The 23701-nt window shown below is 51.1% G+C and overlaps 2 protein-coding genes across 6 annotated transcripts; one reads left to right on the forward strand and one right to left on the reverse strand.

Annotated features, from left to right (window-relative positions):
* The first annotated feature begins 4962 nt into the window (after positions 1-4962).
* Positions 4963-6674, forward strand: EVA1B (eva-1 homolog B). Of its 2 annotated transcripts, none has more exons than XM_065916417.1 (3): positions 4963-5103; positions 5401-5612; positions 5960-6674. In XM_065916417.1, exons 2-3 carry the CDS (start codon positions 5546-5548, stop codon positions 6394-6396), a joined length of 504 nt encoding a protein of 167 aa, XP_065772489.1. In that variant the 5' UTR covers positions 4963-5103; positions 5401-5545; the 3' UTR covers positions 6397-6674. The 2 variants fall into 2 exon arrangements, with proteins under 2 accessions (XP_065772489.1, XP_065772493.1); XM_065916421.1 differs by having other exon boundaries at positions 4965-5103; positions 5515-5612.
* A 108-nt stretch (positions 6675-6782) lies between these two features.
* Positions 6783-23577, reverse strand: SH3D21 (SH3 domain containing 21). Of its 4 annotated transcripts, none has more exons than XM_065916395.1 (16): positions 22599-23577; positions 22272-22429; positions 22129-22192; positions 21758-21876; positions 21431-21521; positions 21188-21243; positions 21056-21101; positions 20806-20906; positions 20600-20686; positions 20394-20436; positions 9302-9395; positions 9164-9216; positions 8967-9043; positions 7872-8809; positions 7720-7783; positions 6783-7646 (listed from the first exon to the last, which is right to left on the reverse strand). In XM_065916395.1, exons 1-16 carry the CDS (start codon positions 22732-22734, stop codon positions 7584-7586), a joined length of 2190 nt encoding a protein of 729 aa, XP_065772467.1. In that variant the 5' UTR covers positions 22735-23577; the 3' UTR covers positions 6783-7583. The 4 variants fall into 4 exon arrangements, with proteins under 4 accessions (XP_065772467.1, XP_065772460.1, XP_065772485.1 ...); XM_065916388.1 differs by having other exon boundaries at positions 21758-21879; XM_065916413.1 differs by lacking the exon at positions 21431-21521 and having other exon boundaries at positions 22129-22429.
* Positions 23578-23701: the final 124 nt, after the last annotated feature.

The following is a 23701-nucleotide window of genomic DNA, read 5'->3' on the forward strand; positions in this document are numbered from 1 at the left end:
AGAGTTCACCACCATTTCAGACATTGACGCTATCTCAGGTCTGCACCTTTAGCTGTCACCTTCCTGGGAATTAACCAGTTCACAAATACACAACATTACCCTTTATTTCTTTTATATATATTACAGGACAAAAATATATGTACATCTGTAAACTATCTTATCTATATTAATTTAATCATATAATGTGATTTAATTATTTATTACTTTTGATTTAATTATATATTGATTTTAATTAGAGGTGGGTATATTAGCCATAAATTTCATTTCCAGAGCACAAAAGAAGCGATAGAAAATATGGGGACTTTCCCGGTGATCCAGTTGGTTAGAATCCACCTTCCAATGCAGAGGATGCTGGTTCGATTCCTGGTTGGGGAACTAAGATCCCCCATGCTGTGGTGCAGCTGAGCCCACACACTACAGAGCCCACACACTGGGTGCCCTGGAGCCCACGTGCTGTGACTAGAGAGACGCCCCCTGCATGCAACAATGGATTCCGCATGCTACAACTAAGGCCTGATGCAGCCGAAACAATAAAAAAGAAAATATCATGAAAAGGCAGCTTTGGGTCTGACAGATGTGGAGAACCACGGCCTAGAACTGCCCTGTGGAAGACTGGTAGGGAACATGGATCTGAAGTTCAAATCCAGGCCCCGTGAATTTCCATTCCTGTGACTGTACACAGGCCACTTGACCCCTCCAAGCCTCACTTTCCTTCTCTGTAAAATGGGAGTCACATATGTATACTTATGACTGATTCACTTTGCTGTTAGTTTCACAGGAAGAAACTAACACAACATTGTAAAGTAACTATACCCCGATAAAGATGAATTTAAAGAATGGAGGTCACACTACAAGTCACACAGGGTTAGTGAGAGGATCTGAAGGGTTGAGACGAGCACAGTGCTTAGCAGGGCGCCAGATACCTAAACTATACTCAACATCCCTCCCCGTGATGACTCACATCCCAGACCTGCACAGTTCCTCTTCCCAGCAGCTGTCCCGGGTGCTGAGGGGGCAGTCAGAGGGCTAGACAGGTCTTAGGAGGCCTTCAGTGAGTCCCCTTCTTCCCTCCACCCAAGAGCTAGGCAGTCCCTGAAGCCCCGGTGAGGTGAGGCCCTGGTGTCCAGGAGCACAGCAGCCAGGCCTGGTCCCAACCTGGGCCACTGGTGAAGGAGGCAGAGTCACGTTTTGCCTTGGGCCCTGAACATGCCAGGCTTCCCAAGGGCCCTCCCAGAGGCTCTGAATCCCTCAGCCTTCTGATCACCCCTTCAGTTCAGTTCAGTTGCTCAGTCGTGTCCGACTCTTTGTGACTCCATGGACTGCAGCACACCAGGCCTCCCTGTCCATCACCAACTCCTGGAGCTTGCTCAAGCTTGTGTCCATCGAGTCCACCTCAATCTCTCTCATCCCCTTTTCCTCCTGCCCTCAATCTTTCCCAGCATCAGGGTCTTTTCAAATGAGTCAGTTCTTCAATCAGGTGGCCAAAGTATTGGAGCTTCAGCATCAGTATTTCCAATGAATATTCAGGACTGATTTCCTTCAGGATGGACTGGTTGGATCTCCTTGCAGTCCAAGAGACTCTCAAGAGTCTTCTCCAACACCACAGTTCAAAAGCATCAGTTCCATAGCCCTCAGCTTTCTTTATGGTACAACTCTCACATCCATACATGACTACTGGAAAAACCATAGCTTTGAATAGACGGACTTTTATTGGCAAAGGAACGACCACCCCTTAATACCTGTCTTCCCTGTGCGTCATCTTAGGAACACTCTGTGCCTCCCAAGGTGACAAATGTTTAGTCTCACAGGCAGACAGGAGGACAGAAAGGCAGCTATCAAACAGGCAGGTGGGCAGGCAGCAGGTCAGCCATAGGCTGACAGACAGGGAGGAAATCAGCAGGTGGAGAAGTGGGATGCAAGCCAGGCAGGCAGGTGACAGATACGCAGAGATCTGAGCCAGCAGGACCAGAAAGCAGGTGCCTGGGCAGACCTACAGACAGGCTGGCGGGTGGGCAGAGGCAGGCGGAAAAGCAGATAGGCAGGTGGCCAGGAGGGCAGGGGGATGGTGTCAGGGGACCACATGGGCCAAAGGCGTCAGGCACCTCTCCCAGGACCTTGAGGAGCAGCTCCCAGCTTCTCTGAACCCTCTGGGCAAGCCCGCCACTTCTACCTGGCCTGGCTTGGCCACGTGCCTCCCCCCGACCCCCTGGAAAAAGCAGCTCTCTGGGTACCTCTCACTGCGGGACCAGCCACCATCTCAACTCCCACTCTGCTCCAACATGGCCACCTGCTTCCCCAGGGCTGAGTCACACCTGACCCACTCACACAAGTCACACGCCAACCCAAACACAGACACACCTTCGTCTGTAGGTAGCGATACCCAGAGATCTGCATAGCACAGATGCAAGTCAACAGCTTAAGACAAACATATCCAACATCTCACAGCCCCCACTCAGACAGGCATACACACAGACCCACATGGAGCACAGGTGTGTGCCATATAAACCGACACACACTCAGGTTTGGCCATACCCACACACCCGCCGCACACCGACACTCCCACGGACGGCAGGCACTGAACATGTCAGTGCGACCCAAGGAAACCCACAGCCAGGGGTTGGGTTCCAGCCTCACCTTACCCTCGCAACCCAATTTAACACGGCTGATCACACCCTCGCCTGGCCAGGTCTTCCTCCCCCCTCACGGACTGCTATCTCCTGCAGAAGACACGAAATGCAGCATCCAGAGCTCTCTCCTGTCCCTTGGGCGACCTCAGCCACTCCCAGGGTGTTCAATCCATCCTGTGTGTTGAGGACTCTCAAACACACACCCAGGTCGACCAGACTCCTCCGGACCGCGCCTGTGTGTCTGATGACTCCACCCAGATACTTATGGACCTCTCAAATCAACCACCTGAAATGGAACTTGAATTCCCTACATCGTGCTCCCCACCTGAGCTTTCCTGTGGCGCGCGGGCCCAATCCAAGCAGCGGTCCTCCATTCCTGCTTCCCTCGTGTCCTCGTGCAGTGCAGAGAGCCTGCTGCCACCCCCATCAGCGTCTGAGCCTGGCTCACCTCCACCAGCACCCCTGGTCCAAGCCCTCAGCCACTGCTGACCTGGATGGCTGCCAGCCAGCACGCGGCTCCCCCTCTTTCCGTTCTTGTCCTGCAGCCCCTTTCCTACCTGGAGACCCCCCCAACCCGCTCACCCCCGGGACCTCTCCAAAGTGCGTCACGGAACCATGACTCTCTGATGGAACCTAGGGGCTCCCATCACACTTGGAATAACATCCAAGCGCCTCTGCAGGCCTGCCAGCCCCTTCACAATCACCCCATCACTCTCCCCTGTCCCCCCTGGGAGCCAGGTGAAGCCAGACACTCCTACCTCGGGGGCCCTCAGCCTTTTTCCCGCCCGACACCCTCCTGCAGATCTCAGCTCAGCTGCCCCTTCTTCAGGATTCAAGTCTCTCCCCCATGGCACCTGCGAGAGCTGGTGTTCTTCATCACACTGCCCCACTCCATCACCCTCTGAGCACTCAGCAGCACCCAGGACCATCTTCCCCACATATTGTTTCTCTCTCCACCTTAGCGTCAGCTCCTAGAGAGCCAAGATTTGCATCCGTGCTGTTTACTGCTGAACCCCATTACTAGGAAGTGCTAAGCAGACCAATTAGTGTTTGCTGACCAGCGGCTGAATGGACTGATACACAGACATACTCAACCTCACCAAAGTGCTCAGGCAGATAGAACACGGAAATAGACACAAATATACAAACATGGGCAGACACACCTCCACACACACTCATAGAACAGACTAAACAGTCACAGAGACACCAAGAGCCCCCTTCCCCTCCTCATGGTAGTCATCCTAGTTCTTTTCCCAACCAGATCTGCCCTCTGCTTGAACCCAGACTCAGGACTGGGAGCTGGGGGTCTCCAGCCTGGACAGAAAGGGGGGTCACTGGCCCCAAGGCCTCAGGCTGTGCCTTCAGCTATGTCTGCAATTTCCTCTCCCCCCTTCCTTCCCTCCTCCTCTCTAAGGCTGCTGCCAAGAAGGCCTCCCCCTCACCCCAGGCCCAGCACAGGAAGGGGGGCCCGAAAGGGGGGGGGCCTGGGAGTCTGGGCAGGAAGAAGACCTGGCCGCATGCTGATCACACACATGTTGCAGGCATAAGCCCTGAGCCTGGGTGGAAATGCACGCACATGCACCAGCAGGTTTAGCCCAGAGCCAAACACACCTCTGCCCTGTGCTCTGGTGGCAGAAGGGCATAGGGGCCAGCAGAAGCCCCAGGCTGGGCTCTGCAAGGCTGGCCTGGGTCTGGCTTGAAGCCAGAGTCCAACATTCATTAACCAGAGCTGGGCCAGCTGGACACACTCGTGGAGGGGTCTCTGGGAGGAGGGGTGGAGAGCCCCCGCCTGGACGTTGTGGCAGAGGGTCTGGGAGAGGTATGGCATCTGAACTGGGGAAAGGGGCAGTCTCCCCTGGGTGAGGGGGCCTCCAGGGAGGAAGAACAAGGTTTAGGGAAGGGTTAAGAGCCCAGGGTCAGAGAACTGTGGGTTCAAATCCTGACCACTGGGGTAAAGCTATTTAGTCTCTCCATGACTCAGCTGACTTATCCCTCAACCGGGGATAATGGTCCCCACGTTAATAGGGTTAGGATTAAATGGGGGAAAAATATTGTAAAGGATTTAGCCCATTGCCTGACACCTCAGCAGAACCCCATCCTCATTATTATTGTTATTAGCAGCCTGGGGGCGGGTCCCTGCAACCCGCCTCCCCAGCGGTTTCCTGTGGGGGAGCAGACGGCCCCTCAGGCTCCCCCCCCACACACTTCACCCTCCTCTCCCCTTCCTCTCCCGGCCCTTTTCCTCCCCGCCTCCCCCGCCCCGCCCCGCCCCGTCCCTCCTCTTTCCTCGGAGGAAACTTTCCGCCGGCCGATCCCTCAGCCCGAGTCCGGCCCGCGCTGCTGCGGCCTGGTAGCCGAGCCGGGAGGACAGGCGGGCGGGCGACCGGGACCGGACGGGGCGGGAGCGGCCGGGCCCCGGGTGTCTGCGGCCGCCGGACGCGCCGGGGCCGGGCAGCAGGGGAGCGGGGCGCGGACGGTGAGTGAGCCCGGGCCTCCGGGCCGGGGGATCCCCACGGGGCGGGCGGGATGGGAGAGGGAGGCGGCTTCCCTTCCCGGAGCCCGCCCAGGGAGTGGGAAGGCGCCCGCGTCTCCCTCCTCCATCGCGCTTCCCGGACGGCGAAAGCGGGCTTCTTTGGGGGACCCCACCAGGGGGCGGAGCCTCCTGCAGCTCACTCCCCGGTCCCTCAGGTTGTTGGGGCGTCCGCGCCCGGGGGAAGGACACCCCCAGCCAGGGCCCAAGTGTGCAAGGAAGTTAGGAATCCGCTCTCTCCAGGGTGGAACCTGGCTGGGACTGCCCTTCCAGGGAGCGGAGCTGCCCCGAGGAAGAAGCGAGTCGGCAGGGTCGGCTCTAGAGAGGGCGAAGGATCTGACCTTGCTGACCTCGCAGGCTGACAGGGGAGGTGCGCCCCCAGAGAAACATGGATGCCCCCCGAAGGGACATGGAGTTGCTCAGCAACAGCCTGGCGGCCTACGCGCACATCCGCGGTGAGGGCAGACCCCGGGACACAGACCCCTCCCCGCCCCATCAGGCCCCCCTCCACCCCTTCCTTCCCCTCCTCCGCCCCTGACTATAACGCCCCGCTTAGCCTGTCACCTACTCCCACCCACCCCCATCCTCACTCCCCCGACTGCCCAATGGCGGCTACTAAGGTCCTTCAAATAGGGGGTGTCATCCTCACTCCCCCGACTGCCCAATGGCGGCTACTAAGGTCCTTCAAATAGGGGGTGCTGTCTTTGCCCCCCCCACCCAACTTAGAACCTAGAGTCTTTTCGAGATGGGGTGACCCCCACGCATCAGGCCCCCTTCATGACCTCTGCCCTCTGCCCCCCAGCTAACCCCGAGAGCTTCGGCCTCTACTTCGTGCTGGGCGTCTGCTTCGGGCTGCTCCTCACCCTGTGCCTGCTAGTGATCAGCATCTCCTGTGCACCCCGCCCGCGCCCCCGGGGCCCCGCCCCGCGCCGGGACCCCCGCAGCAGCACCCTGGAAGCCGAGGACGACGAGGACGACGACGACGAGGAGGACACAGTGACGCGGCTGGGCCCCGACGACACGCTGCCGGGCCCCGAGCTGTCCGCGGAGCCCGACGGGCCCCTGAGCGTCAACGTCTTCACTTCGGCGGAGGAGCTGGAGCGGGCCCAGCGGCTGGAGGAACGGGAACGGATCCTGCGAGAGATCTGGCGCACCGGCCAGCCGGACCTGCTGGGCGCAGGCACTCTGGGGCCCAGCCCCACGGGCACGGGCACCCTGGGCCGCATGCACTATTACTGACCGGCCCCACTCGCGCTGCGAGGTGCTCAGCGTCCAGGACAGGCGCAGGGGCTCGGAGCTGCCCTAGGACCTTTGGACTGCCCCTGCCCACGGTGCTATGGAGGCCCCGCCCCCACGGCTCCCCTGGTGCTATCGGGCCTGGATTCTGGCCCTCTGGGAGACACCCATCCCTAGTCCAGCCAGAGGCCCTGGGGGTAGGGTAGGACGCAGGGTCCCCTTCCCCTCTCTGGGGGACGGTTAAGAGGTGACGTGACCAATGAAAGCTGCATTCTCAGTGATTCAGTCTCTGTTACCTTTACTTGTAATAACCCCTAGGCTCTTGCCATGTAGGGGGCCCCAGGGTTGAGACCCCTCTACCAGGCTGCCCACCTCCTTCCATGCAACTCACACCTCGGCGCACAGGCTTCCATTCAGTTCACACACGGCAAAAACACACGCCTGCTGCACCCACAGACACACGCACACCAATCAACTGCATTCCTTAAAGTGCATTCCTTACCGGGAAACGACTGGGTACAGGTCGCCCCTGTCTCTACAAATGCCCTGGGTTTATGCATCATTTCAATCACACACACACACGTGCACACAAGCCCTTGGGACCCTGACCTTGACGCTAAGGTGCTATTACCCCCAGTGTAACCAAGTGTGCCTGAGCTGGGCCGTGGAGTTCGTGTTCGTCTCTGAATTCCTATGAGTCCCTCTGAAAGGGCAGTGAGACCAACTGGGAGGGGTCTGGGCTGGAGAGCAGGCCGGCCCGGCCCCTCCCCTGGCGCACAGCTGGATTCCGGAATCCGGCCCGCGGGCAGATCTCCGAACCCTCCAGGGCCCCTCCAGGCTGCCATTTCTCCAGCGTGGGGGCGGGGGAGTGGGCTGGCGTCCGAAGGAGACACCCTCCCCCAGCCATCCGGTGGATAAAAATAGCCGTGCGCAGGCCTTGGGAACCGTAATGGGAGCCACATGTTGGCCAGATGTGCCCGCGAGCGACTGCCAGGAATGCGGACGGCGGAGAACGCGAGCGCCAGCCCCGCCCCGCCGCGCAAGCCCCGCCCCACACGGACCAGGGAGGCGTGGCGCGCGTACTCGGCAGAGTTTACTTTCTGGCGTTTTCCGAAGACGTGTGCAGGGACGTGGGTGGCCGGAGCCTGACTTCGCTCCAGGTCCCGCCGCAGTCCCTCCCGGGCCCACCCTCAGTGCGTCTGCGTCTGCGTCTGCGCGTGGATGGAGTCCCGGGTCCTCTGCTTCATCTGAACCTGGGGGGGACAGGGCGTCAGGGGAGGGCCCGCCGCCCGCCCCCGTCCCGCCCGGGACCCGCACCCCACACACCTCCAGCAGTAGGCGCTTCTCCCGCTCGCTCTTCAGCTCCTCTGAGAGGTCCATCAGTTTCTTTCTGCGGACGCGGGAGACCCAGCGGAAGGGGTGGGCAGGGCAAGTCTAGAGCCCGCACCCTCGCCTCCCCGCACCTCTCCCCCACTTACTCCAGCTGCACCCCCATCTGCTCCAGCGACCTCCTTAAAGCCTCCACCTGGTCCTTTATCCTCAACATGTCGTCTCCGTCACTTCTGCGGTCTGTGAGATTTGGCGGGACGGAGGAGTGCAGGGTGGGGGGCGTCTGGGGCTCCGCATTCTTCTGAGCAGGGGTTACCTCTTTGGAGGGCACCCCTTCTTTGGGAGACTCCTGCTCTTTGGGGGTAGTCTCAGCCTTCGGGGGTGCCTCCTCCAGGAGGCTCGTCGGCTTTTCCTGAGGGTGGGCCTTCTCAAGGGCAGGCGCGGACCCTGACTTGGGGTTGGACTCGGACTGGAGAGGGGAGCTGGCCCTCCTCTCCAGGGGCTGTTTCACCATGCCGAGGGGGGCCTCCTGTGGCGTGTGCACCTCCTCTTGAGATTGAGCCTCACTGGCCTCAAGAGACCTGGCGTTTGGCGGGGTGTCTTCCTCCGGAGAGAAGTGATGGAACTGACTCTTGTCTCCGGCAGAGGCCTCTTCAGAGAGCACAGGCTCCGGGGTCAAGACCTTTCCTAGGGTGGGGGCCTCGTCCCCCGGAGGGGCCATCTTTGGACCAAAGGCCTCATCTTCAAGTAGGACTTCTGGGACCCCGGCCTCATACCCAGAAAGGGCCCTGTCTGGACTGGGGGCCTTGTCCTCCAGGGTTGGGGTCTCCTCGAGGGTAGGGACCTTCTCTGGAATTAGGGTTTCCTCTGGAGTGGGGGTCTTTTCTGAAGGTGGGGTCTTCTCTGGGTTAGGGGACTTATCTGGAGACAGAGTCTTCTCTGGACTGGGGGTCTTATCTGGAGGCGGGGTCTTCTCTGGTCTGGGGGCCCTATCCAGAGTTGGTGTCTTCTCTGGGCTGGCGGTCTTGTTCAGAATTGGGGTTTTATTCACACGAGGGCCCTTTGTAAGGCGCCTCTGCTTTTCATCCTGTAGTGATGGGGATGCAGACTCAGCCAAGGGATGGGTACCTTGATGGTCTGAGTCTGGTTCCCCTCAGCCTTGGATCCTTCACCCTCGCACGCCACACCCCTGGGAACCAGACTCCGTCTAGGATCTCTGCTCTCCCAGGTCTCGAGCCTCTCACCTGACTGGCTGCAGGGCGTTGCTGGGAAGCCTGTGTCTTGGATCGCTTTCTGCCAGGCTGGAAACCGCTGGTGGAGCCTGTGAGAGCAGACCCTGAAGAATCCAGGCCTCCTTGGGCCCCAAGCCTCTCCCCATCTCTGTCCCCTTAGCACAACCACCCCAGGGCTCACCCCACTGCAGGGAGGCAATGAGACTTACTGGAGTTTCGGGAGGGGCGCTTCTGACTGTCTCTGCTGGGTGTCCAAGATGGCCTGAAACATGTCCCCCATGAGACCTGGGGGTGGGGGCAGGGAGCAGCATCTCTTGTACCCTCCTTCCCCCTACCCTGCTCCTTACTTGGTTTTGCTGGGCTCACTTGGAGCTGTCACCAGCTTCTTGACTGTAGGGAGGACTGTTTTGGGCATCATCTTTTTGGGTTCCTTAACAGGAGCTAGGAGGAGAGGGACATTTGTTCACTCACTCATTCCTTTCATCTAAGAGTCACTGACCCTGTCCTGTGCTGTGCCCAGGGGACTAGTGACAGGAGATGAATCATATTTGACCGGCTTCTGGGAGCTCTGGGGACACTGACCACAGGAGCACCCCAAAGAGTTGTCAGGGAAGGCTTTGTGGGGAGATGGCTCCAAATCCCGCCAATTTTTAATCCATGCTTTTCTACGACTTGTACTCGACTCAGTGCTGGTTCAGACTCTTCCGCTTCCTGGACCACGGCAACAACCACCCCGCGTCCAGTCCACACTCCCTCCTCTGTCTTCTCTATCATGTCTACTCCCTAAGAGACCTCATCCAGTCTTATGAGTCTAATTATCATCAATAAGCCAACAACTGCCAGATTTTCATCTCTAGCTCCTTCCTCTTCCCTGGACTCCAGACTCACACCCGATGGCCCTCGCAGTATTTCCACTTAGCATCACACACTTAGCAGAGCTAACCTCTGGCTTCTCAACCTCCTTGTCCTCAGAATCTGCCCCTTTCCCAGTGTTGCCCATCTCACCCACTCGCCCACTCACTCAGGTGACAAAGTGAGGCGTCCTCCTTGACGCCTTTATTCCTTTATGCCGCACACACAAACCATCAGTAAGTCCTGTCTGTTCTAAACACATCCTGAATCCAGCCACACATCCTCACCTCCACGACTAAGCTCTCTAGATCAAGTCACACCATCTTCACGGGAACTACTGCAGCAGTCTCCAACCTGGGCATGGGCTGCACCCACCCTGCCTACGGTCTGCTTGCCCCACGGCAGCCAGAAAAGGCCCGTGTTCTATTGGAAAAGCCGACACAAACAAAAGCAGTAGACTATGGGGACTTCCCTGGTGGTCCAGTGCTTAAGAATCCGCCTTGCAAGGCAGGGGACACAGGTTCAATCCCTGGTCAAGGAACTAAGATCCCACATGCTGCCCCCACGCCACAACTACTGAGCCTGCACTCTGGAGCCCATGTGCTGCAACGGAAGATCTCACATGACAAAAGGAAGATCTCACATGCCGCAACTAAGACCGGATACAGCCAAACAAATCAATATTTTTTAGAAAGTAAACTATGTAGTGCATTAGATATTTATTGGGCTTCCCAGGTGGCATTAATGGTAAAGAACCCACCTGCCAATGCAGATGAAAGAAATGCAGGTCTGATCCCTGGGTCTGAAAGATCCCCTGGAGGAGGGTTCAAGTATCCATGCCTGGAGAAGCCCATGGACAGAGGAGCCTGGTGGGCTGTAGCCCATAAGGTCGCAAAGAGTTGGACACAACTGAAGCAACTTAGCACACACACACAGAGATTTATTAGCCGTACTGAGGAAGAATAAGTAGGAGGGGTGTGTAATTTTAAATGGGGTGATCAAGGAAGGCCACTCGGAGAAGGTGATGTCAGTGAGCACGTGAAGGCAGTCGCACAAGTGACATTCATCTCCACAGCTACAGAAAGCTACCTGGGCACGTGCACGCATTCTGAAGCTGACTTAAACACGTGGTCTCACACCCAGACACAAACAGAATCCCCCAATTACGGGGCATGGCTCCTACAGCCAGACAGCGGGCTTGGAATTCCTGCTCTATTACTTGCCAGATGGATGGGAACCTGGCCGGTAACTTAACCTTTCTGTGCCCCGTGTCCTCACCCATAAAACATGGACAACAAGAATACCCATCTGCAGGGTTGCTGTGAGGTCTGAGTGACTTGACCCATGTGAGGTACTTAGTGGCTGGCGTACAGTCAAATGCTCAGGAAATGTAAATCCTGACTCCAGCTTCTTGTAGTGTGGCTGGTTAGGTATTCTGTGGGACCCTCCCACTAGAGAGCAATTATATCCTGCTTTTGGATACAATTTTAAGGCATCACTGGACATACAAGCGGAGAAGGCAGTGGCAACCCACTCCAGTGTTCCTGCCTGGAGACTCCCAGGGACGGGGGAGCCTGGTGGGCTGCCATCTGTGGGGTCGCACAGAGTCGGACACGACTGAAGCGACAGCAGCAGCAGCAGCAGGACATACAAGAAGTAGGAGAAATCCACAAAAAAGGGAGGAACTGGGGCCAGAAAGGAAGTGAGAGGGCAGCCCTACTTTGTGGCTACAGAGCCTGGAAACCGAGGAGGAGCAGGTACCCCAGGAATTGCTCCCTCGGCTCATCACAGGCCCACGGCGCGGCAGCCACAGAGCAGCGAGGACCTAGCACCACTTTCTTCCGGAGGACTGCAGTGGTCGCTGGTGGCTGGTGCCCTCTGGCTACTGGCAGGGGTAAAAGCAAGTCTTCTCTGGAAGTTTTTCCCCTACGGAGGCATGCCAGACTCCCACAGATAGGGATCATCAACAAAGATCCTAAAACAGGCGAGAGGGCAGGTCACTGAGAGCAGGAGTCAGCAGACTCAACACGCAGCAGATGCTGGAAGTGTCAGGAAGGGGACACAGTACGGCTGTGCATAATGTATCTGAAGAAATAAAGGACGGGCATGCGACAAAAGGACCGTTAGGCATAAACAAGCAGGTTTTTCAGGGAGAGAAAAAAAGAATTCTGAACTACTAGAGATGAAAAATAGCATTTGTGAAATAAAATGCAGTGTATAGGTTAAACAGCAGATCAAACCTAGATAAAAATTAGAGAGAGAATTAGTAAACCAGAAGTAGAATGAAGACAAGGAGTGAAGATTTGAGAACAATGTCAAAAGGAATGGGTTAGTATTTGTGAAATAAAATGCAACGTATAGGTTAAACAGCAGAGCAAACCTAGATAAAAGCTAGAGAGAAAATTAGTAAACCAGTAGAATGAGACAAGGAGTGAAAATTTGAAAGCAGTGTTAAAAGGAACAGGTAACAGAAGCAGGGTTTGACTATGGCTGAGTGAGGTAGGTGGTAGATAAACCCTCTCCCCACACAGCAAGTATAAAGCTGGATTAAAAGCGACAAACCACCACTTCAGCACTTGAATACTGACCAAAGGTGTAAAATAATCTGAGAAGCATTTGTGCCTGATGGTTTCTTGCCTGCTCCCTTCCTTCCCCCAGTCCTGCTGCCTTGGTCCGTGTGGCCGTTCCACAGGGTGGGACATAGAAGGGTCAGCAGCTTCACTGCCATGGTTGAAGAGAACTCAATCAATATGGTGTGCAACTTTGGACTTGGCATTGGTTTCACTGCTATGACACCCAAAGCACAGCAACCAAAGAAAAAATGGGTAGGTGTGACTTCATAAACATTTTAAACTTCTGTGTATCAAAGAACACCATCAAGAGAGTGAAACGCCAACCCAAAGAATGGGGGGAAATACTTGCAAATCATATATGATAAGGGACTTTTATCTAGAAAATACAAAGAACTCCTACAACTCAATAGTAAAAAGCCAACTCAACTAAAAATTGGGCAAAGGACCATTTCTTCAAAAGAAGGTATACATGTAGCCAATAAACAGGAAAAGACACTCAACATCATTAGTTTTCAGAGAAATGCAAAGCAAGACCACAATGAGATAGCATTTCACACCCACTAGGATGGTTACAATCAAAAGACAGATAAGTATTGGGATATATGTGGAAAAACTGGAGCCCTCATACACTAGCAGCAGGAATATAAAATGGTGCAGTCACTTTGGAAAACAGCCTGCCAGTTCTTCTCAAAGTTAAAAATAGATCGTGTGTGTGTGTGTGTGTGTGTGTTGCTCAGTTGTGTCCAGCTCTTTGTGACTCCATGGACTGTAGCCCACCAGGCTCCTCTGTCCATGGAATTCTCCAGCAAGAATACTGGAGCAGGTTGCCATTCTCTTCTCCAGGGGATCTTTGAAGGATGTCTTTCATTGGTTTATACCCAAGAGAAATGGAAGCATATCCATATAAAATATTGTACACAGAAGTTCATAGCCAGGCCTTCCCTGGTGGCTCAGTGGATAAGAATCTACCTGTCAGTGCAGGGGGCCCAGGTTTGATTCCTGGTCAGGGAACTAGATCCCACATGCTGCAACTAAAATATCCTGTGTGCCACGACTGAGACCTTGGGCAGCCAAAAGAATAAATAAAAATAAATATTTTTTAAAAGGGAATACTATTGGGCAATAAAAAGGAATGAAGTACAACACATACTACAAAATGGATGAAACTTGAAAATATTATTCTAGGTGAAAGAAGCGCATTAGAAAGACCATATATCATATAATATATGTATATTATCATGTATATGTATCATATATATCATGTATATATGATAATATATATCATGTATATGAAATGTAGGCAGATCTATCAAGACAAAGTAGACTAATGGTTGTCTTGGGATGGAGAGGAGAGAATGGGGAAACTGGTGGGATAATGGCTAAACAGTATAGCGGGTGGAACCTCCCTCGTGGTCCAAGGGTTAAAACTCCACACACCCAATGCAAGGAACCTGGGTTTGATCACTGGTCATGGAACGAGATCCTACATGCTGCAATTAAGAGTTGTGGGTGCAACTAAAGATCCACACGCCATTACAAAGATCGAACCCAGAACCAAGACCCGACACAGTCAAATGTATAAATAACTTCTTTTAAAGTACAGTGGGTGATGAAAATGTCCTAAAATTGATTGTGCGATGTTGCACAACTATAACTATACTAATCACCACTGAACTGTTTACTTAAAGGAGTGAATTGTACATGAATATATCTTAGTAAAGCTGTTCACCTCTGTCCCCCCAAAAAGATGACAGGCTAGATTTGGCCCATAAACCATAATTTGCTAACTCCTGACCTAAACACCCTAATTTAAAGGCAGAGAATGTCAGACTGAATTAAAAAAACAATATCCAACTATATACTGTGGACAACAGATTCAAAGACACAAATAGGTTGACATAAAAGGCTGGAGAAAGATATATCACATGAATAGTAACCATAATAGTACCAAAATATTAATATCAGACAGGACAAACTTTAAGACAAGAAAAATTACTGAAGACAAAGAGGGAGAGGTTATAATGATAAGCAGCTGAATACACCAGGAAGAGATAATAATTACAAATGTATATGTGCTTAAAAATAGGGCCTCAAATATATATAAAACAAAACACTTACAGAACTGAAAGGAGAAATAATTAAAAAACAATAGTTGGAGGTTTTGTTCAGGAGAAAGTTTAAGACTTTAAAATCAGACTTGTAAAGTTAAATATACCTGGTAAATTTCAAGAGCAATCACCAAAATGAAAAATATAAAGTGTGCAAATTCCAAGAAAATGAAAAAAGTGAGATATGAAGAAAAAGAAAAGAATCATTGAAAATATTATAAAATAATTATGATTAATATAGTCTAAACTCATCAATTTATCACCAAGGAAAATAATCTCAAACTACTACAGTTAAAAAACAAAGGTGATTTCTAGAGATCTTTTGCAAAACAATGTGCATATAGTTAACATATTATACACTTAAAAATTGTTAGAATTTTTTTTAAGTATTTGACTATTGTTAACAGGAGACTGAATAAGAATCTAGTAACAAGAGATTGAATAAGAAAAGAGAGGAAAAACTAAACATTATTAGAAATGAAGAAAAGACTACAGATACAGATGAGATTAATAAGATTATAAGAGAATATTATAAACAACATTATACAAATGATTAGAAAACATTGATTAAATGGATAATTTGAACACATAACTCACTAGAACTGATTCAAGAATTTTCATGAGATTTTTGGTCAGTCATCATCAAAAAAGCAAGAGTTCCATAAAAACATCTATTTCTGCTTTATTGACTATGCCAAACAAAGCCTTTGACTGTGTGGATCACAATAAACTGGAAAATTCTGAAAGAGATCGGAATACCAGACCACCTGACCCACTTCTTGAGAAACCTGTATGCAGATCAGGAAGCAACAGTCAGAACTGGACATGGAACAACAGACTGGTTCCAAATAGGACAAGGAGTACGTCAAGGCTGTATATTGTCACCCTGATTATTTAACTTACATGCAGAGTACATCATGAGAAACGCTGGGCTGGAAGAAGCACAAGCTGGAATCAAGATTGCCGGGAGAAATATCAATAACCTCAGATATGCAGATGACACCACCCTTATGGCAGAAAGTGAAGAAGAACTAAAAAAACCTCTTGATGAAAGTGAAAGAGGAGAGTGAAAAAGTTGGCTTAAAGCTCAATATTCAGAAAACTAAGATCATGGCATCTGGTCCCATCACTTCATGGGAAATAGATGGGGAAACAGTGGAAGCAGTGTCAGACTTTATTTTTCTGGGCTCCAAAACCACTGTAGGTGGTGATTGCAGCCATGAAATTACAAGACGCTTATTCCTTGGATGGAAAGTTATGACCAACCAAGCAGAGACATTACTTTGCCAACAAAGGTCTGTCTAATCAAGGCTATGGTTTTTCCAGTGGTCATATATGGATTGTGAGAGTTAGACTGTGAAGAAAGCTGAGCGCTGAAAAATTGATGCTTTTGAATTGTGGTGTTGGAGAAGACTCTTGAGAGTCCCTTGGACTGCAAGGAGATCCAACCAATCCATCCTAAAGGAGATCAGTCCTAGGTGTTCATTGGAAGGACTGATGTTGAGGTTGAAATTCCAATACTTTGGCCACCTCATGCGAAGAGTTGACTCATTTGAAAAGACCCTGATGCTGGGAGGGATTGGGGGCAGGACGAGAAGGGGACGACAGAGGATGAGATGGCTGGATGGCATCACCAACTCAATGGACATGAGTTTGAGTAAACTCCGGGAGTTGGTGATGGACAGGGAGGCCTGGCGTGCTGCGATTCATGGGGTCGCAAAGAGTCGGACACAACTGAGCGACTGAACTGAACTGATGGTTACCCAGGAAGCAGGAGACAGAAGGCTACTTGTGTAAGTCTCCTAAGGTGTGAGGTTTCTTCTCCCTCTGAGTTCCAAAGCAAAGTCCTCTTTGCTAGATGTAATAAAGTTACAAGGTGGTCATACTAGGTTAGGGTGGACCCTAACCCAGTGACTGGTATCCTTATTAGAAGAGGGAAGTTTGGACAGAGACACAGAGGGCAGAAGACCTCATGAAGACAGACAGAGAAAAGAGCGATGCGTCTACAAGCCAAAGACTGCCAGAAGCTAAGAAGCAGCAAGGGAAGATTCTTCCCCCAGATCCTTCACAGAGAACATGACCATGTCAACATCCTGACTGTGGATTTCCAACTTCTGAAAATGTGAGCTATTTCTGTTCCTTTAAGCCAGAAGGTGGGGAAGGGAAGAAAAAAGAAAAAGAAAAAAAGAATTTTAGCCAGAAGCCAGACTTGCTTATAACTATAAAGAAACTGAAGTAGTTTAAAATCTTCCCATAACAGAATAAAACAGGACCAGATGAATCTACAAGCAAATTTTATCAGCTTTCAAAGGAAGATGATTCCCATCTTATGTAAGATATAAAAGATATTTAAAGATATTAAAAAAAACCCAAAAAGTATATTCCATGGGATTTCCTTTGTGGTCCAATGGTTAAGAATCTGCCTGCTGATGCAAGGGACAGGGGTTCAAGTCCTGGCCTGGGAAGATCCCACATGCCGTGGGACAACTAGGCCCGTGTGCCCCACTACTGAGCCTGCGCTCTGCAACAAGAGAAGCCACTGCAATGAGAAGCCCATACACCACATCTAGAGAGTAACCCTTGCCCGCCACAACTAGAGAAAACCCACACACAGCAACAAAGGGCCCATGTGCTGCAATGAAGACCCAGTGCAGCCAAAAATAAACAAACAAATAATCTGTTTAAAAATGTATATTCCTTAATTCATTCAGGGGCCGGTATATTACTGATAATCAGATGAAGACTGGAAAAATAAATGCAAAAATCTGAAGGGGAAGAAAAAAACTGAGACAGTATCCCAACAGCATATAAAAAAATAATAAACCATGACCAATATGAATTCATTCATTCATTCAATTATGAATAGAATATAAGGGTGACTTAGTATTAGAAAATCCTACAAACATCTTTACATTGACAGATTAAAGAAAACCCATTTAATCATTTCAAAAGATTCACATAAATAATGAGAAAATCTGACACCCACTTTTGATAAAAATTTCAAGTAAAAGAAATAGAAAGGATCTTCCTTAATCAGACAAAAACACACTTACAAAAGATCTAAGCATCAGATATCATTGTGAAAGGGAAAAAGTTTGAAGCGTTTCATTTAAAATCAGGAACACAGTAATGATGTTCAGCATTACTATTTCTATTCAATATTGTATTACAATCCTAGCCACTAAAGTAAAATAAGAAAATGAAATTAAAAAGGTTGTAAGAAGTGAAAAGATAGAGCCAAACTGTCATCACTCACAGATGAAATGACTGTCTTCATAGAAAAGTATTAAGGATTTACAGATAAATTACTAAAATTATCAGTACCATGGCTGGCTATAAAATCAATATACAAAAATCTTTATTTCTATAGTCCAGGCATAAAAGGGATATCTAATTTAAAAAAAAAACACAATAAAATTCACATGCAGAAATAATATATAGTGCTAGATAGAACAAGTGATAGTCTATATGGAAAAAAGTATAATTGGATCACTCACTAAAATCAACGCTCATAGATAAAAGCACTTAAAAATGAAAAGCAACCCTTTACAAGTTTTAAAGAAAATATAAATGACTGTCTTTCTGAACTTCAGGCATGAAGGAATTTCTTAAACAAGAAAAACACCTATTAATCATTAAATATAAGATTGATATGTTTGCATTAAAATTACTCCTAGCAACCTAAATGTCCATTTACAGAGGAGGAATGGATAAGAAGATATGGTGTATATATATACAATGGAATATTACTCAGCCATAAAAAAGAACAAAATAATGCTACTTGCAGCAACATGGATGTACCTAGAGATTGTCATGCTAAGTGAAGACAGAGAAAGACAAATATCATGTATCATTCATGAGAGGAATCTAATTTTTAAAGATGACATATAGATAAATAAGCTGTAAGGATTTATTATTGAATAGCTGTGAGGATTTATTGGGCTTCCCTGATAGCTCAGTTGGTAAAGAATCCACCTGCAATGCAGGAGACCCCGGTTCAATTCTTGGGTCGGGAAGATCCTCTGGAGAAGGAATAGGCTAACCACTCCAGTATTCTTGGGCTTCCCTCATGGCTCAGCTGGTAAAGAATCCGCCTGCAGTGCAGGAGACCTGGGTTCGATTTCTGGGTTGGGAAGATCCCCTGGAGAAGGGAATCTTCTGGGAGAAGGGAATACTGGAAGGATCCCACTCCAGTATTCTGGCCTAGAGAATTCCATGGACTGTATAGTCCATGGTGTCGCAAAGAGTTGGACACGACTGAGCGACTTTCACTTCACTTCAAGGATTTATTATTATTGTAAAATATAGCCAATATTTTACAATAACTTTAAATGGAATATAAGAGGTAAAAATTTTGAATCACTATGTTGTACATCTGAAACAAATACAATACTGTAAATCGCCTATACTTTAAAAAAACCTTTAATTTACAACCTCTATTCATTAAAAAAAAAAGCCATAAACTGAAACTATCTATAACATGTACATCCCATAATTAGAATATATAAAGAACTCAACAGCTGTCACTAACCAGGGAAATGCAAAAAGTCCACAATGAGATGCTGTTTTGTGCCAGATTCACAAAAATAATGAAATCTGATAACAGCAAGCGTTTAAGAGGGTGTGGATCAGTATGCTTTCATAGACCCATGGTGGAGTGAAGTGTGCAAGTCCTTTGGAGACCAATGTGACTTTACCTCATAAAAGTTGAATATTCACATACCCTACTATCTGGCAGCGCCACTGCCCATTGTAGAGAAACACAGCTGCACACGGAGACAGACACATCTTGGTGTTTACGGCTGCACCATTTATAACAGTGAAAACTATAAACAGTGACAATGTCCAACCAGGAATAGACCAGATAAATTGTGGAAATTCCTTCAAGGAATAGTAAACAACACAGAAAAACAAATGAACTACAGGGACTTCCCTAGTGGTCCCGTGGCTAAGACTCTGCACTCCCAAAGCAGGGAGCCCGAGGTTCGATCCTTGGTCAGGGAACTAGATCCCACCTGCCGCAACTAAGAGTTTACATGCCAGAACTAAAAGATCCTGCATGCTACAATGAAAACCGAAGACGCTGAGTGCCTCAACAAAGACCTGGCGCAGCCAAATAAATAAATAGATATTTTAAAAGAAAAGAAAAATAAACTACATCTACACACAACACGGATTTGAATCTTAGAAACATAATGTTGACTGGAAACAAGAAAACCATACATATATGATACCATTTTTATACAACTCAAAACAAAACTATATTAAATGATACCTCGTTTAGGCACATAACATAAGTGAATAACCTAAAAACTCCGGGGAATTAATCAAAATCCAGGATAGTGGTTAGTGGTTACCTCTGATGTGGGGAGAGGAGCAGAAGGGAAAGAGAAGTACAGAAACCACTGGCAGTTCTAGTCCTTGGGTTTGGGTGTCCAACCACGAGTATTCGTTGTTAAGTTTTAAAACACGTACATTACATATATATTTGGACTGTGTGAATTACATTAAAACATAAACACACATCCCACAGATATACTGACACATAAACAGAGCTATTCTCTGACTCACTTGATAGATACGTTAACACAAAGTCTCAAAGACCCAGATAAACCGATCTATACATTTCCTCACAAAATGAAACAAACGTAAAAAAAGTCATTGATGAGAATGATAGCCACATGCTCAAGACAGAGGAACAGGAATGTAGTAACACACACGAAGTGACACAGTCCTAACACTGACCCACCAGACATTCGCACCAGGCCTTTAACCCATGGGGAGGTACCTCCTAAGGGTGTGCACTGACCACTGGGAAGCTATGGGTGTCTGTGAGCACCTGGACTGGTGGACCTCCCACAGATCGCTGCCCAATCCCAGGCTTCCTGGCAATCCCGGGCACCCACCTGATTCCTGAGATACCACTTTCCGTGGGACCAGCTTCTTGACCTACGCAGAAAGAAGTGTCAGAATCAGAAGAGGAGCCCTCACACTTCTAGGCCCACCCTCACTTGTGGGCGGCCCTCCAGCTGTGTCCAGCGAGTACCGCCACCCTCAACTTTGTCCAGAGTAGCCTGCCCCTTGCCACCAGCGTGCCTGGCTCCGTACTCACTGGGGGTGGTGGGAGCACAAAGTTATCCGGGAAAAGTCCTCTTCTGCCTTGAGACTCTCCTTCCCACCAGCCCTTATCCTCTGTGACCTGGGAGAGCAAGAGGTCGTGGGGAGGTGAGCCAGACCCCCCAGCTCCTTCCTTCCCTAAGCCCACCCTTCTCAACATCCCCCATCCCTGTGCCCTCCCTTGCCCTGTGCCTTGCACACCTTCCTCAGTACTTTCACCTCATCACCCCTCCGAAGCGCCAACTCGTCTGGGGCCTCAGGATGGTAGTCAAACAGGACCCTGTAGGTCTCGGGGTAGGAGACTGAGGGGAATTCAGTTCACTGAAGCCAAATCCCCTCCCCAAACAAGTCATAGGCTCCCTCCTCCATCAGCCTACAGGGGCACCCCCTCCCCCAAGTCACAGGGGCTTGGGGAAGAGGATTTTGAGGGACACTTTGGCAGAGTGCTCACCGGTCTGCAGGTAGTCTGGAGGGCTGTCATAGGTCAGGCTGCTCAGCTAGTGGGGGCAGGGGAAGGACCAAGCTGAGCCTCCAACCTCCTAAGAGGAACTCACCACCTCTTTGCCCACTCTATCCAATTTACCTTCTGAGGCCGCTGGGGACCAAGGATGATTGACGGGATGTCTGGATTGCCAAGGCCTGGTGGGGGATAGTGAGGTTAGGGAGGGTGCTAATTCAGTTGAGGTCATGGGAGAGGTCAAAGGGGTCATGGGAGAGGTCAAAGAGGTCAAGATGTGCAGATCACAGGTTCAGGCCACTGGGGCAGGTCACTGACGATTGTAGTCTGGTCACAGGGGCTCATGGGGTCACAGGGTCCAGGTCTCACTTGGGGGCCCACTGTCCAGCAACTCCACAAAGTTGGATGGGAAGGCTCCCAGCTGCCCGTTCTTCTTCCCCAGCCACCAGCCGTCCTCAATCTGGGAAGGGGGAAGGACGCAGGGTCACCTGGTTCTGCCCCAAGGGTCTCCCTAGCAATCTTAAACCCTGATTCACCCCGATTCTGCCCGATGACCCCTCTTCTCCCTTGCTCCCTCACTTTCCCATTTCTGTGCCACTCATCTATTCCATCACCCACAACCTCACTGCACCCATGTCTCCTCACTCAGATTCCATCGTCTCCCCTCAAACCCCTCTCATCACCTCATCCCCTCACCTCCTTTATCACTTCCACAATCTCCCCAGCTTGCAACTGCAGCTCGTCCGCCTGCTCCGGGGTGTAGTTGAAGTTTGCCTTGCACCATCTTCGGGGGCCCAGAAATTTGACTGAGCGACCTGGTGTCGGACGAGAGTGAAGCAGCTTGAGTCTCGCGCTCCAGACCACGGAGCTGGGGGAGGGGCGGGACACGCTCGCACCCTTCTGCGCCCAGGCCCCACCCCAGGGCGGAGCATTGTACTCTAGAACCAATCACGGGTTGCGCGGTGGCCGTGTAGCCCCGCCCAGAGCCGCACCCTTCAAGGCGAGTTGGGGACGACCCGGGCGCTGGGGGGCTGCGCGCGCGCGTGTCCACGTGCTCCCGCGCTCACCTCGGCGGCGCGCACAGCGCGGTCTCGGCGTCTCCCCCGAGCAGTGGAGAGTCTCCGGGATCTCCTGCGAAAGAGCGCACCGGGAGAGGGGCTACCTCGGGAGCGCGCAGAGAACCCCCGCCTGACCTCTGGCTCGACCTCACCTGCACCAGGGACTCCGGGAAGAGGCCACAACGGCCCCCCAGCTCTCCACGCATCCAGCCCCGTGCGGGCCCCTTGCACGCCTGCCGGATCACGTCACCAGGCGCCAGGCTCAGCTCGTCCTCCTTCTGCGCGCGATATCCGGCCAGGACGAGCACCTCTGCGGGCGGAGGATGGCGCGGGCACGGGGTTCAGAAGAGCCCAGTCGGGGCTGACTGGCCCTGGCGCGAGTCCCGGACCCATTGTGGACAGCGGGAGAGCGGAGTAGTGGTGTAGGCTTTTAATGCTATTTCCAGGCAGAAAAGCCACCCCAAACCCTCTGCACATACCCATGGCTTCCGGGGCTCCTTCCGGAGCCGAGCAGGGAAGGATGGTGTGGTAGCGTTGGCAGCCAAGTACTGGGTCCAGGTAGGGTGGGACTAACCGCGAGACTGTGAAGCCAAGGAGGCGGAGACGCAAGCCCATAGGTTGGGCTCCAGGTGCAGGGAGTGGGTGTGGGAGGGGGCGGCCCGGATCGGCAGGCTCGGCCCCCAAACTATGGGTAAGGACTCCAGGACCTCTGGCCAGTGCTGGGGTCACAGCTCCCCGACAAGCTATCTGCCCAGCTACCTCCCCTCCTTATCCCAGCCTTGGCCGAGTCTCCCACTCGCCACTGGCACAGAGCCGTCCCTGGCTCACCCTCTCCTGGCTTCTAGCTGCATGGGAGTCGAGACAGCATACCAGGGTGGGGCCCCCAGCAGGCAGCAACCCTCTCAGACGGGTCCTGGATGGGTGGAGTGGGTGGTTGCTCAGTGTGCACAAAGTTATTGCTGCTTTCCCTGGGAGGTGTATTCATCCCTGTGGTCCTTCAAGGGGAGAGGAAGAGCTTAAAAACCCTTTCTTCAGGCCACTGGGCCTAGCTTGGTTTCAAGAAACACCTCGGGATTCTCCTCAGGGGAAGACAGGAAGGCAACTTCCGGAGCTTTCACGGCTCATGCTTTCCTACAGCCAAGGCCAGAGCTGGCAAAGGTTAGTGCCAGTCCCAGGTGGGCCGGGCTAACTTTCAGATCATCTTCCTGCTTAGTGGTGAACACACAGAAGGCCACGCCTGTTACCCACACCCCTTGACCCCTGCCCCACTGCTTTGGAACCAAAGTCCTTGCTTACAATGACACCAGAGTGGAAAAATCTGGTTCTCCTAGGGTGTCTAAGGAACAGGATATGAAGCAAAATCACTGGAATGGGAATAAGGAGTTATTACCCAACACAGACTGGCTGAGGCTCCTCCCAGAACAATCTTGTGTGCGGCTGGAGGGGATGGGGCTGCAACAGTCTGGGCCCAAACACCCCAGACATCTCATCTTTCTGGTTCCCTGAAGCTGCTATGGGGGACATCCACCACCTGCCCCCCACCACACCCACCCACACCCACTCAGGGTGACAATGACCAGAA

This window comes from Muntiacus reevesi, chromosome 1 (genome assembly GCF_963930625.1).
Source record: "Muntiacus reevesi chromosome 1, mMunRee1.1, whole genome shotgun sequence".
Lineage (NCBI taxonomy): Eukaryota > Metazoa > Chordata > Mammalia > Artiodactyla > Cervidae > Muntiacus > Muntiacus reevesi.

Excerpts from the sequence above, each read along its gene's own strand:
- SH3D21 (XM_065916388.1), bottom strand. The coding sequence starts at position 22,734 with ATGGGCTTGCGTCTCCGCCTCCTTGGCTTCACAGTCTCGCGGTTAGTC. Across the intron at positions 9,396-20,393 it reads AGTGGTATCTCAGGAATCAG|CTCCTGTTAAGGAACCCAAA; the intron begins GTGGGTGCCCGG and ends CTCTCCTCCTAG. Across the intron at positions 9,044-9,163 it reads GCGCCCCTCCCGAAACTCCA|GCTCCACCAGCGGTTTCCAG; the intron begins GTAAGTCTCATT and ends CTGCTCTCACAG.
- EVA1B (XM_065916417.1), top strand. The coding sequence starts at position 5,546 with ATGGATGCCCCCCGAAGGGACATGGAGTTGCTCAGCAACAGCCTGGCG. Across the intron at positions 5,613-5,959 it reads GGCCTACGCGCACATCCGCG|CTAACCCCGAGAGCTTCGGC; the intron begins GTGAGGGCAGAC and ends TCTGCCCCCCAG.